This window comes from Tamandua tetradactyla, chromosome 6, assembly GCF_023851605.1.
Source record: "Tamandua tetradactyla isolate mTamTet1 chromosome 6, mTamTet1.pri, whole genome shotgun sequence".
Classification (NCBI taxonomy): Eukaryota; Metazoa; Chordata; class Mammalia; order Pilosa; family Myrmecophagidae; genus Tamandua; species Tamandua tetradactyla.
Window position 1 is genome coordinate 51,383,704 of NC_135332.1, and position 13,885 is coordinate 51,397,588.

Genomic DNA, 13,885 nt, shown 5'->3' on the forward strand with positions numbered 1-13,885 from the left:
TGGCGTATGGTTGTTCATAGTATCCTCTTATGATTTCTTTTATTTCTTCAGGGTCTGTGGTAACACACCCCTTCTCATTTCTGATTTTGTTTATTTGCATCTTTTCTCTTTTTTTTTTTTTTTTTTTTTTTGGTCAGTCTTGCTAGTGTCCCATCAATTTTATTGATTTTCCCAAAGAACCAACTTTTGGTTTTATTGATTCTTCCTATTGTTCTTTTGTTCTCCCATTCATTTATCTCTGCTTTGATCTTTGTTAATTCTCTTCTTCTATTTGCTTTGGGGTTAGTTTGCTGTTCTTTCTCAAGTTCCTCCAGGTTTGCTGTTAAGCCCTCGATTTTTGCTCTTTCTTGTTTTTTAATATAGACATCTAGGGCAATAAATTTCCCTCTCAGCACAGTCTTTGCCACATCCCATAAGTTCTGATACGTTGTATTCTCATTTTCATTTGTCACCAGATAGCTACTGATTTCTCTAGCAATTTCTTCTTTGACCACTGGTTGTTTAATAGTGTATTATTTAATCTCCATATATTTGTGACTGTTCTTGTTCTTTGGTGGTATTGAGATCTGGCTTCATCCCATTGTGATGAGAGAAAGTGCTTTGAATAATTTCACTATTTTTAAATTTGTAGAGATCTTTTTTGTCTCCCAACATATGATCTATCCTGGAGAATGTTCCATGAGCAGTAGTAGAAAAGAATGTATACCCTTGTGCAATGACCTACCTATATGTGTCTGTTAGGTCTAACTCATTTATCAAGTTATTTAACTTCTCTATTTCCTTGTTGATCTTCTGTCTGGTTCTGTCTATAGTGGAGAGTGGTGTATTGAAGTCTCCTACTATTATTGTTGAAACATCTATCACTCCCTTCAGTTTTACCAATGTCTGTTTCACATACTTTGGAGCTCCTTGATTGGGAGTATAAATATTTGTGATTGTTATATCTTCTTGGTGAATTGACCCTTTAATTCGTATATAATGTACTTGTTTTTCTCTTATGCTGTCTTTACATTTAAAGTCTGTTTTGTCCAATATTAGTATAGCTACTCCTACTTTCTTTTGGTTACAACTTGCATGGAAAAGCTTTTTCCATCCTTTCACTTTCAATCTATTTGTATCCTTGTGTCTAAGATGAGTCTCTTGTAAGCAGCATATAACTGGATTATGTTTTTTTAATCCATTCTGCCGATCTGTATCTTTTAATTGGTAGGTTTAGTCCGTTAACATTCAAAGTTATTACTGAAAAGCCGTTTCTTGATTCCAGCATCTTATCTTTTTTATTTTAACTTTGTCAGATCTATATATTCTTTTCCCTCTTTTTCTTTGTATTCTTTAAATTACCCTTAGTGGTACTCTGAATTCTGTGCCCTCCTCCAGACCTTCCTCTCCTGTTTTTTTTTTACAGCCAGCAGAACTCCTTTTAGTATTTCTTACAGGGCTGGTCTCTTGTTGACACATTCTTTCAGGACTTCTCTGTCTGTGAAAACTTTAATCTCTCCCTCAGTTTGGCTGGGTACAGAATTCTTGGCTGAAAGTGTTTCTCTTTGAGGATCTTGAATATATCATACCACTGCCATCTCGTCTCCAGGGTGCTAGTTGAATAGTCTGAACTCAGTCTTATTTTATTTCCCTTGTATGTAGTAGGTTGTTTTGCTCTTGCCACTTTCAGGATTTTCTGCTTCTCTTCAACATTTGACAGACTGATCAGTATGTGCTTTGGAGAAGGCTTATTTGGATTTATTCTGTTTGGAGTTCTTTGGGCTTCTTTGACTTGTATATTTATGTCCTTTTTGAGGATTGGGAGGTTTTCCCCCATTGTGGTAGTTAGAATCAGTTGTCAGCTTGGCCAGGTGAAGGTACCTAGTTCTGTTGCTGTGGACATGAGCCAATGGTAGGTGAACCTCATCTGTTGCTAATTACATCTGTAGTTGGCTAGGAGGCGTGCCTGCTGCAATGAATGATGTTTGACTTAATTGGCTGGTACTTAAATGAGAGAGCGCAATGTAGCACAGCCCAAGCAGCTCGGCATACCTCATCTCAGCACTCACAGCTCAGCCCCAGGGCTTTGGAGATGCACAAAGGAATCATCCTGGGGAAAGTTGTTGGAAACCAGAGGCCTGGAGAGAAGACCAGCAGAGATTACCCTGGGCCTTCCCACGTAAGAAAGAACCTCCGATGAAAATTAGCTGCTTTTCCTCTGAAGAACTAACAAAATAAATCCCCTTTTATTAAAAGTCAATCCATCTCTGGTGTGTTGCATTCTGGCAGCTAGCAAACTAGAACACCCATTATATCCTCAACTACTCTTCCTAGCCCTTTACTCCTCTCTTCTCCTTCTGGGACACCAATGATTCTTATGTTTGTGTGCTTTATTTTGTCTATCATTTCCCTGAGTTCCCATTCAGTTTTTTCCATCTTTTCTGCCCTTTGCTATTTTGAGTTTTCGAAGTCAGTTATACTGTTCTCTATATCACTTATACTTTCTTCTGTCTCTTGAAATCTGGTGTTGTGTGCCTCTATTGTGTTTTTTATTTGGTCAGCAGAGTCTTTAATCTGTGATATTCGCTGTTTTCCTATTTATTCTTTCACATTCCTCTTTGTGCTCTTCTACTGTCTCCTTGATCTCCTTTATGTCATTTGCTGTTCTAGTTATTTTATTAAGTAGAGTTGTATGAACATCTTTGATTGGTTGTTCCAATGTCTATTTCTCCTCTAGTGTTTTTATTTGATCATTAGACAGGGCTATATCTGTCTGCAGTGTGATATGCTTAGTCTTCTGCTGCTGTCTTCATCGCATGTAAATATCTTGATTCATTTACTTTGGGAGTTGATTTCTTTCAATAGTCTAAGGCCTTGTGTTTGCAGGATGTTATACAGCATGGAGCAGGGCACAAGGTGGAGCACACAGTATGGTGATTTGTTTCAGGGCAGTTATGGACGCAGGTTGGGGATGTTACACTGATGCTTGTGAACATGGGCACTCATCGGCCAGGGAGGATGTAGCTGTGCAGGTACACTGGTCTGGGGGACATAACCCTGGTGCGTGCAACCCTGGTGTACACTGGTCTAAGGCACGGGGCCCTTTGTGCGCATGCATAGAGCTGTGTCTGCAGGTCGGCGTTATGCCTTCATGGATTGAGACAGAATTGGGAGCAAATGTGACTCAGCTGTGCAGGTCGGCACTTTCTCAGACCTAGAAAGTGAAGCTGAGGGCTGTGCACATGTTTGGCTCTAGGATTGCTGTAAAGTGTGATTCCCAGAGCAGAATAATGTGATTAGTGGCTGTGCACATGTGTGGGCCTGGGAGTGCCATAAAGGAATGCGCTGAGCTTAGGGAGGGCAGGCTGATGCTGTTCGACACAATGGGATGGGGGTGGGGGTAGCCTAGGTATGGAGGTTAGTGCCTGCAACCTTTATGCGCTGGCAACAGCCTGCAGGGATCAGGGCCTGCAGGGAACAGGGAGGGGGAGGTAGTGCCTTTGAGGGGTGTAGGAGAGATGGGTTGTGCCGTACTTGGGGTGGGGATGTGGGGCAGGTACATACACTGGGGGTTGGAGGGGTGGGTGCACCTGGAGCATGGAGAATGGGAGAGGGTGACGGGGTTCAGGTACGGTGGGCATGCAATGAGTCGCAGGTCACAGGGCTGCACTGGTGAGGGTGGTGCACCCAAGGAACGCGGCCTGACTTACTTTCTAGTCCTGTGCTCCAGTCCGTGCATTCTCACAATCTCTGTGCCTCTGTGCCAGGCTCCAGCTTTCTGTCTCTCACTTCCTCGGCCTCTGCAACCAGGGCTGCTGCATGTTTTGCAGAAGGCTCTTTCCCAGGTCAGCCGCACTCCCAAATTGCTGCCTCAGTTGCCTTCCTGACCCTTCTCTAACTTTTCCGTGGAGCGGGGCTAATCTCGAGCTTCTCTAGTTAGCCATCTTCCCGGAAGTAAATATTCAGATTTTTTTAAAGAATGAAATAAATGAAAAGTTCTTCATGCAAAGAAAAAAGCATTGAAACCAGAAAGAAAATTAATAGCCCCATTTGTGGCAGGTTTCATTTAATAGAAAGCAGAGATTACTTCTTTCTTACCATATTGAATGATTACTAAACTTATATTTTCAACGTTGACCTCATTTTCCTGTTAAGGACAACTGTGTTTACAAAAAGTCTTCCATGCACAAAAAATTGAGCTGGAGGGCTGTTCCAATAAATATATAAATAAAGGGTTTTTTTAAATTCCCCTAATCCATTAAAACAATAATAGAGAATTTGAAGCTATTCAAGAACATGACAAATAATTTACTTAATTAAGCACATAGGATTAATAGGTGTAAGGAAAATGTTTATTAATTGTCAAATTAGATTTTGTAAGTTGATTAAAGGAGGAAGAAAGGAACAAGACTTGAATGAAGTGAATATTGGCAAGGTAAAAAGGGAGGAAGAGAGAATTCAGTAGAAAAACTGGCATCTTATGATTTTTTAACTTTTAACAAAATGGAGTATCATTTGGTCTGCTAAACTGACATTCTGTCACCCCTAGTATAGGAGATCTGTTTTGTGAGAATAATCACAAGTTGTTATAAGGATTAAGTGAGGTAACCTATATTAAAATGACACATAGTAGTCTCATAAATACTTTTCAACAAACTGAGAATAATTTCTGCAAACTGAGAATATCTCTTACTTGAGTTTGTGATCTACCAGCAACAGAACTAAAGCGAAAATTCAGAGACTAGAAGAAATGAATAAGCGTACTTGCCTGGATTTGGGCAGTTACTTCAAGCATCATAGAATACAGTTTGTTCCAAAAGAAAAGACTAAAACTCAAAAGAAAAAGAAAAAAAAATTACTTCTGTAGCATAACCTTCTACTTGTATTATGAGGATTCATTGAGAAAATTCAGATAACATGCTTAGAAAAGTAGCTGGCATGTAGTGAGCCCTCAATAAATGTTAGTTGTCTTTATTTTCTTTGTTTAACATACTTAAAAAAAACTGAACTGCATTAGGAAACCAAATGTGAGTATTTAAATACTTTTATAGATATAGGTATATTGCCAATTAGTGTGTGCATCTAATTTAGAAACTCAGAAGGAGCTGAAGAGGACCTTTCTCTTAATGTTTTCTCACAAATTTAATTAAAGGTTTAAATCTCTGCAGTTATTGGAATTTAGCAAATCTAATAATTTAAAATTTACCTCTTTAGAGAAGAGTGTCTTGGCTTGCTACTTTTATTCCTCTTTTTCTTATTGGCTCTAAAATGGCAAGTCTGACATATTCAATTCCAAAGCTATGACTAATGGTCTCTATGAGATGAACAGTCGTAATGATGTTGTGATCATTGGACAAACCTATTGTAATTGCTTCTTTAGTTGTCTTCCTTGTTAGGCAGTAAACTCAGTGAGGGCAGTGACTATCTTTTAAACCATTGCATTTCCAGTGCCTAGAATGGTTTCTGGCACATGTTGCTGTTCAAAATGTTGGTGGAAGAGTGACTTCACATTTGAAAACATGTGAGAAAGGAGGGTTTCTAAAAGCTACATCATGGAATGCAGCATTGTATTTCTGATTTTTACTCAAAACCTGGTTTCTGCAGCACATGAGTAATGAGTCTGGTGAATTTTTTTTTCTTTGCATAGTATCCATAGTGAGGCAACATAATTTCATGGAAAGGGTCAGACTTCAGAATCATTACAACCTAGGTTTGAATCCAAGTTCCATGTCAAGTATCTTAACCTCGTGGAATGTTAAGTATCCTCATCTCTTAAAAAGGAATAGTTACAAAAGAAATACTGTGAGAATTAAATGAGGTGAAATATGAGGTGAAACATAGAAGCCTCAAAAAAAAGTTAATTCGCTCTCTCCTTTTTCTCCTCCTCATAGCCCATAATAAAAAGTGATTCAGCTTTTCTGCGTTTCACAGTACTCTGTGAACTACAATGATATTTGGCTAAGAAATAGGAATGAATTTGTAAAGGCAAGATCCTATAGGAAGCAGCTTAGAGAGGGAGAGAGAGAGCACTGGACTTCAAATCAGGAAACCTAAGCTACCCTTGGCTTTTTACTGACTAAGAATGTGACCTTGGATAAATCGTATAATCTCTCTGAGCCCTGAGTATTTGTTTCTATTTAATGATATTCTCTAGTGACTAATAATATTTGAGAAAGCAGCAAAAAGAACCATTTACTACTCTTTTATAAAGAAGCTTCTGAGATATTAATATTTAAAATAGTAAAGATTAACTCTTAAAAACAACACAGACACACATTTCTTTTGGCCACCCAAGACATTGGAGCCTCTATGCTCCTAATCTACGTTTATAATTGCTCATTTGCATCATTCATTTTTCTGAAGCAATTCAGAATATTTCAAATCCATATTTCATGGAGCTACTTAACTAATTGCTGCAATCAGCAACAATTTATCTTATAGCAGGGATGTTCAAATCACTTGGAGGTTGGTATACCATGTACATTGTGTTTTTAATGATGAATTTTAATAGGAGAAAATGGTTAATCTTTTAATATTTTCCTGAACACCCTAACTTTGGTCCTATATTTTGTCTTTGCCCAGTGGTAACTTAAAAGGCCATAACAAAATCATTAACCCAGTGGGTGTACCAGCTGTTGGAGAGGCTATCCCATTTCGAAGGACAGGGAGAGGGAAGAATGTCTTGTTTTTACTCTTATTTGGAGACTCTCATTAAATTACTCAGAAACGACAATCAGATAACTGCTGTTCAAGTTAATGACACCTCTGAGTCCCTGTCAGGAGAGCTTTATTTAAGGCACAACAGACCTGGAGTGATGCAGGTGCCTTTTCAGGCCCTCATTTAATTTAAGCTGCTTTGGTTGGCATGGCAACTAGTTGAGACATTATGCTGGGGATTGAGACTCTAGAAGATGTGTGCTAGAGCAAAGTAGAAACCTTATAAAGTGGTGTGTGTTGCTTCTACATTTTTGCCCTATATTGTTAAATCTTCAAATTCAGGAGTTGTATTTTCCAAAGAAATTTTTTAAAGTTGGCCCAGTTTTTGGCTTATTTACAGTGATGAAAAATCTGCTTTACTTATAGAGTGAAAAAGACATTTCCTCCAAGGTTTTACTTTGCTAAACTAAAGCTTGACAAAACTTATTCTCTCCAAAGTGCCTATTTCTAATTTTTCAGCCTTTTGTTTTAAATGATGGCAAGAGAAGGAGAAAGCATCTCTGCTTATCCCAGCCACAGAAAATGGTAAAGAGGAACAGGAATTCTGTGTTTTTGCCAAAGACTTTCTGATTAAATTTGAGTTTAAAAGCCTTCCCCCATGCTTTTCTAATCCAGTCTGTCAAGTTTCTCAAGAAGCACAGATTTGAAAGTAACACTCTTTTAACAATATTATAATAGGTTGAATGAAAGATGTTTTAAATTCACATATCTTGAGGACAGTGAAATGGTTATCTAGTCGTTTAGGTTGAGCAGAAATAGTATCTAACTCTAATATTTTGTGAGAAACTGTCACATACATGTGTGTTCTTAGTATGGAGGAACTCCCTTACCATTTGAAATCATGTTCTATATTCATTTTGAAAGCCTTACTTTGGTAGATCAGATTCTCTGTTTTTTAATATCTGGTAATACATTACATTACTTTGTGTGTTCGATTAAAACCATAGGAGATTATTTTTGTTGGTCAAAAATGGTCCAATATTGTTAGTTCCATTGACAACCCACCAGATCTAGGATGAACAACACCCTGTGGAAATACATGTTTTGTAATGCCAAATGAAATGGCAGAATTTTTCCTGAAATGTGTAATTGATCATAAAATGTCTGGTCAAAACGGTGCCCAATGTTTTTCTATTCCCCTTCCTTTGAAAATGTAGTCACTCTTAGGAGAAATATATGATGTTTCATATTTATGTGTTTTTGGCTTTTATATCAAAAACATAAATTTGTTTGTTCCTATAAGAGCAAAAGCAAAATTTCCAAGTATCAGCACTATAAATTCAACCTGGTAACTTGAAAATTAAGATGTTTTCTCTCTACCCCTTGCATACATATCAAATGTCATTACTATCAGTAAAGATTCTGATATCATAGGTTGGCTGGCAATTTTGTGGATATGTGAGACAGAATAGAATATAGCCTGATCTTCACATCCGTGCAAGGACTTTTCAAATCCTGGCAGGAGAAAAACATTGTCAATAAACTCAGCAAACGTGACTGACATCCCATACAGATAAATGCTTATACTCTTTCTTTAGGATTTTTTTTTTATTTCTGAGTAAAACCTCACATTGACAGTACATAATATAGTGATGAGAGTTGTGAAGTTTTTATATTTTTGTTTTATTGGGTTTGTGTGTGTGTTTTTTCCTTCAAATTTTCAGAAACAAACACAGCTCAAGAATGTTGGAACTTCTGATTGAGGCTTAAAGGAGCAAATAGTAGTTTTCCCTGTCTCTTCCTGTGATTAAAATTTTCTAATGGGAAAAGTTTTTTCGCGTATAGGGGAGGGTTAACATCCTTAATACATGAAGAACTGCTACAACTAATAATTATCCCAATAGAAAATCGAGCTAAGAGCTATAACAATTCACATGTTCTCTCTCTCTTTCTGTCTCTCTCATATATGTATGTATCCAATAAACATGTAGAACCAATTTTCAACCTAAAAACACTACTGAATAAAAATCTTTACTGCCATTCCATCCTGCAGTCCCCCTAAAATGTCAATAAAGGGTTACAAATGAGAACTAGAAGAGGCAGAAACTTGAGCTGCCAATTATGGGAACCCACAAACATCTTTCTATAGAATATCAGAAAGACTCAGGAATTGGAAGCAACATGACCTCAGAAAATAGTGGTAACAGGGGATCTAAACACAGGATTGGTTGCAGACCTAAGACATAGTGAGATGCCCAGATCTTCTTCCCCTACCCTGAGGAAGGCTAGAGGTTTATCCCCTGGAGACAGAATCCTGAGCTTTGATATCTTCAGACCACTTCCCCCACTCACATAGAACTCCAGCAGCCTGGCCTATACCTTCTAAGACAGAAAATTGGAGTGTTCTTCTCTGGAGAAATTAAATAACCCAAGAAAGAGCATTTATACATGATTGAGGGTCCCCCATCAAACAGTCCTTCTAGATCACTCTAAAAGTTCCAAGTACTTCAACGGAGTTACGTTATAGTGAAACAATAATAACCTCAACATCCAGTGATGGGGTAGTTCTTAAATCATGACATATTACATATAATGTAATACTATTTAAACATCTAAATTGATGTAAAAGAATATCTATTACATTGAAAAGATGTCCACAGATATTTTAAGTGAAAAGAAATTATGTACAATAGGATCCTACTTTTGTATTTAAAAGATTGTATTTTGTGAATAAGATTAGAAGGAAATATACCAGATTAACAGTGGATAATATGTTTGTGGATGGTTTTGCTTCTCTCTTTTATTAATATGTATTTTCTGAATTTCCTAAAGTGATCATAGATTGCTTTTATAATAAGAAATAAGTAAAAGTTACTAAAAATGGAAGTGGTTATGAAGAGGCATGCAGCAGTTCAAAGAATTTGAAAAACTTCTTGAGCCTAACTTTTAATATTAATTATTAGTGTTAAGTACTGCTAAGAACATTATATGCCTTTGCATTAAACTTCACAACCTTGTGAGGTATAGGTGGTAGTGGTATTAAATCCATTTTTACAGATCAAGAAACTGGGGCTGAGTGCTTGCTTCGGCAGCACATATACTAAAATTGGAATGATCCAGGGAAGATTAGCATGACCCCTGCACAAGGATGACACGCAAATTCATGAAGCATTCCATATTTGAGAAAAAAACTAGGGCTGAGAAAAATTCAGTAATGCTCAAGATAAAACAACCAGTAAGTGACCAAGCTGAGATTTAATCCATGTCTGATTCCAAAAATTTTACATTATTTTTATTGTTTTTCCAGTATATCCAAAAGATGTGTCAAAACATTAAATATACTCATATCCTTTGATACCATAATTCCACTTTAGTGAATCTACCATTAGGAAACAATCAGATTCACATAAAAAATACATATATAGGAAATTTATCTCAGGGTTATTTAAAATAATAAAAAAAAGAACTTTGCCTTTTAATGAAGACAGTTTGGTTAAATGAATTATAATCTCTACATTAGAACATATAGTCATAAAAATTTGGCTTTATTAGAGTATATAATGACATGGGGAAATGTTGATATTAAGAAAACAGGCAGCAAAACCATATGTATATTATAATCCCGATTTTGTTTTAAATATACATAATATATAATTTACATACTCAACACTTTCATCAAAATGATGGTATAGATTAGTTCAAAGAGAGAAGATTCTGGGTAGTTTTTACATTTTGCTTCTTTATGTGTACCCACTTTTCTACAATGAAGTTTATTTTTTAACCATTATAGAAATTTTCAAAAATATACAAGTATTTTCATAGTATAATATATAGTTTATATATGTGTGTGTGTACATATCATAGCTAATACCCAGCATCAACAATTATTTTGCCAGTCTTGTTTCCGTTATCCCTTTTTATTGGAGGGGAGTGGAGGGAAGGCTGGAGCATTTTAAAGTAGATCCCAGATATCACATTATTTCACCTACAAATACCTTAATATGCATCTTTAATTTATAAGGACCTTTAAAAATAAAAATAACCATCATGCCATTATCACAGCTAATAAACTTAGCTAAGTCCTTGATACCTGTTCTCTGATTGCTTCAAGAATATCTCTGAATCAGGTTTGTTTGAATCAGTGTTAAACAGTCCGCACATCACATTTGGTTATTATATCCCTTGACTCTTTTTTTCAATCCCAAGCACTCCTGCCTTCCACAAACACACCTGCTTTTTTTGTCACTGATATGTAGGAGAAATTTGTCATGAATAATGATCCACGTTGTGAGTTTGATTGCTTCTTCATGGTATCTTTTAACTTGTTTTTGTCTCTTTCATACTTCTAGTAAACTGGTAATTAGAACTAGAGGATTGATTATATCCAAGTTAAATTTTTTTAGACATGAATACTTTTGAGGCAGTGGTATGAGTCACATAATTTTTGTTGTCGTATGTTTAATAATGCTAAGATTGAATGGTGAATTGAGGTAGTGTCAATTCTATTCCCTTTCACTTGGTTTTGGTAGCCATTGATAATTGGTGTCTAGATTCATGATTTCATAGGGGTCATAAACTGCAATTTTCTCCCCTAATTCTATCAATGTTTCTAGGTTTATTAGCTGGAATTCTTGAGCATTTAGTATGTTTTCTTTAAAATTTTAAGGTGTTAAAAAAGAAAGAAGATAAAATCCAAAATCATGTAAGGCCATTGAAGCAATTTTAGACATGGTAAAATGCAAGCTTTTCTACTGTGTAACCTTAGGCAGGTTGCTTGCCTTGCCCCCTCTTAGTCTCACTTTGTTCATCTGTATATTAAGGATACCACTATCTACCTTTAGAGTTGCCATGAAAATTATAGGAGGTGGTATATTTAAAATACTTAGTAGAGTGTCTGGTACCTAGCAGGTACTCGATATATATGAGTCCATTCATTTGACAAATGCAGGTAACTATTATTTATGGGTATTGTTGGCAGTTGGGATAGACTTGTGAACAAAACAGACAAAAACCCTTGCGCTCATGGAACAGTGTTGGAGAGACAAAGAGACAATAAACATCATAAATTCTGTAGGATAAGTCCTAAAGGAAAAAGTAGAACTGTGTGAGGTTAGCAACTGAGTAGAGTAGGACAGAATGCAGTATTAGAGGGTATAAAAAAAAATAAAATGATTTAATTATTGAGATTGTAGAGAGACTTGGGTTTCAATTGACGACTTTACATGCTTTTAGGAGCATCATGATTTATAAAAAGAACTTAAGCCACAGTTGATGGGTAGTTTATCTTTTCCATGGTAGCCTTGGGTGAGACCACCAATTGCCTCTTATTTGAATTCAGAGGACACTCTAGTAACGTGTCTGAGCAGGCCTTTAGACTCTGTTCTTCATACTTTCCCTGGCCTCGCAGTTTTAAAATATTTACCCTTGTTTTTTTCTTTCATAATGCTTATTATAGGGAAGTCATTTGGTTGTTTACTTATGCTAGCTTTCAAACTTGTAAATTCTTTAATTTTGGCAATAGTTTATCATGTGAGAGCTGAAATTCTCACCCTCTACTATGCAGTGTAGAAGCTTTCTTTCCCTGAGCTATTATTTAGACTTGGTGACTACTTTGAGGGAATTCGGGCTGAATTCTCTGAATGCTCCTTAACATAAAACCTTAAGATATGTTGTCACAGAATTGATGCAGAGTGACCTACATAAAATTATCGTCTCTCCTCAACCACTCAGCTCAGATCATGTCAAAGTTTTTCTTTATCAGATTTTACGAGGTAAGATTTTCTTTATGAAGAAAAAGCCAGTGTCACTGAATAAATGAAATGTTTTACTTTAAATTTGAACTTTAACTAATCTCATCTTCCAAGGCTTTCTCCTCCCCCTAAAGACTTTTCTCTTTTGACCAAAATATTTAATAATTGTTTTATTTGATTTTAAATAGGAGGCCTTTATGGGTAGCCAAGTAGTTCTTGCTTTCAGTAATGGAAGAAAAGGCCCCATCTAATTCATTAGGCAGTAGAATGGGTTAATTTCGGTAAAATAAGCAAGGCTGGTTTATCACCAATGATCGCTAAACAGCCTCTCTCAAAAGGGTAGGAGCATGTACTATCAAGCGACTTAATAGAGAAATAGCTATATCTGCTATAGAATGACATCCATCCTGCAAGCCAGCAGTAAATGGGCCTTGTCAGAGTATTGGTTGTCATACCTGAGTCCAACTCTAGAGAAACAAAATGACCCTTAAAACAGATGGAGGAGACTGGTAGAAATGGCCAACTAAATAATTCTTCAAACTGACTCATTAAAGAAAGCTGACTTGTGAAAAATATGATTTGCTACTTTTTATTCAAAGATGATTCAACCTTGAGGATGTGACCTTTAGCTAGCAGTGCTGAAACCCCCAGTCTTTTAAGATGTCAGAAATGTTTAAATAGTGATTAATTACCCTCTTGATTCTCAGTGGTATAAAATACAACTGACAAACCTGGACAAGCTCCTGAATTTTGTCATCTCAATGAGAAACCTCTCCTGGGAAAGACTCCCTGTCAGTTGATGGAAACTGTTTTGTTGAAGCAGGTTTAGAGTTAGGTGTTGAGAGAATCAGTAGTAGACCTCAATTTAGCTACACTGAGGAGCATTTCAAGGATGTTGTTGGTACAGTCAGTCTTAACTCTAGTGCCTGAGAAGCTTTTCTATACTTGAACCTAAATAATCTTTTGAATTACAGACATTATTTGGATAGTGTGCAAAACTTTTATAACATTTTATTTTACTATAGCAAAATTACAGTTTTTTGAGATGGGACTAAGTCAAGCTTTTGATAACAGTCATTATGTAGTTACTTAAGGAACAATTGTAAACCCCTACTCTTTTTCCTTCTTAAGTTTTCATGAATAATCATTGAGTAAAAGCAATGTCTGCAATTAAATGTTTGTTATTTCAGGTTTGAAATATCTCCATTCAGCTGGCATTTTACATCGGGACATTAAGCCAGGGAATCTCCTTGTGAACAGCAACTGTGTTCTAAAGGTAGCTTTTGAGTTTATTTAAATATCTGGGGAAAAAATGTTTTTCTTTTTTTTTTAGTTTTACACAAGACAGGTTTTAATTACAACATGTTTTGTGAAAGAAATAGTTAAATTTGTTTTCATTACATTACACAAAATTGAAGAATCTAGTTTCTCTACAAATATTACTAGTCATGGCTATCGGAACTAATTTGTAGTCTTGGCTCATGGTTTCTTCATGATGG

At 36.2% G+C, this 13,885-nt stretch overlaps 1 protein-coding gene and 1 non-coding gene across 5 annotated transcripts in view; both read left to right on the forward strand.

Moving 5' to 3' along the window:
- Positions 1–13,885, forward strand: part of NLK (nemo like kinase) — a 245,244-nt gene that overhangs the window by 177,605 nt on the left and 53,754 nt on the right. For all 4 annotated transcript variants that reach the window (XR_013177722.1, XM_077165281.1, XM_077165282.1 and 1 more), the window contains 2 exons: positions 12,301–12,407; positions 13,577–13,662. Coding sequence is in view for 3 of the 4 variants with exons in the window: in XM_077165281.1 (XP_077021396.1) it covers positions 12,301–12,407; positions 13,577–13,662 (193 nt within the window). In the remaining variant the exon portion in view is untranslated. The remainder of the gene's footprint in view (positions 1–12,300; positions 12,408–13,576; positions 13,663–13,885) is intronic.
- LOC143689167 (U6 spliceosomal RNA) lies at positions 9,713–9,819 on the forward strand. The gene has a single exon (XR_013178630.1). It is a non-coding gene; the product is annotated as a U6 spliceosomal RNA (small nuclear RNA).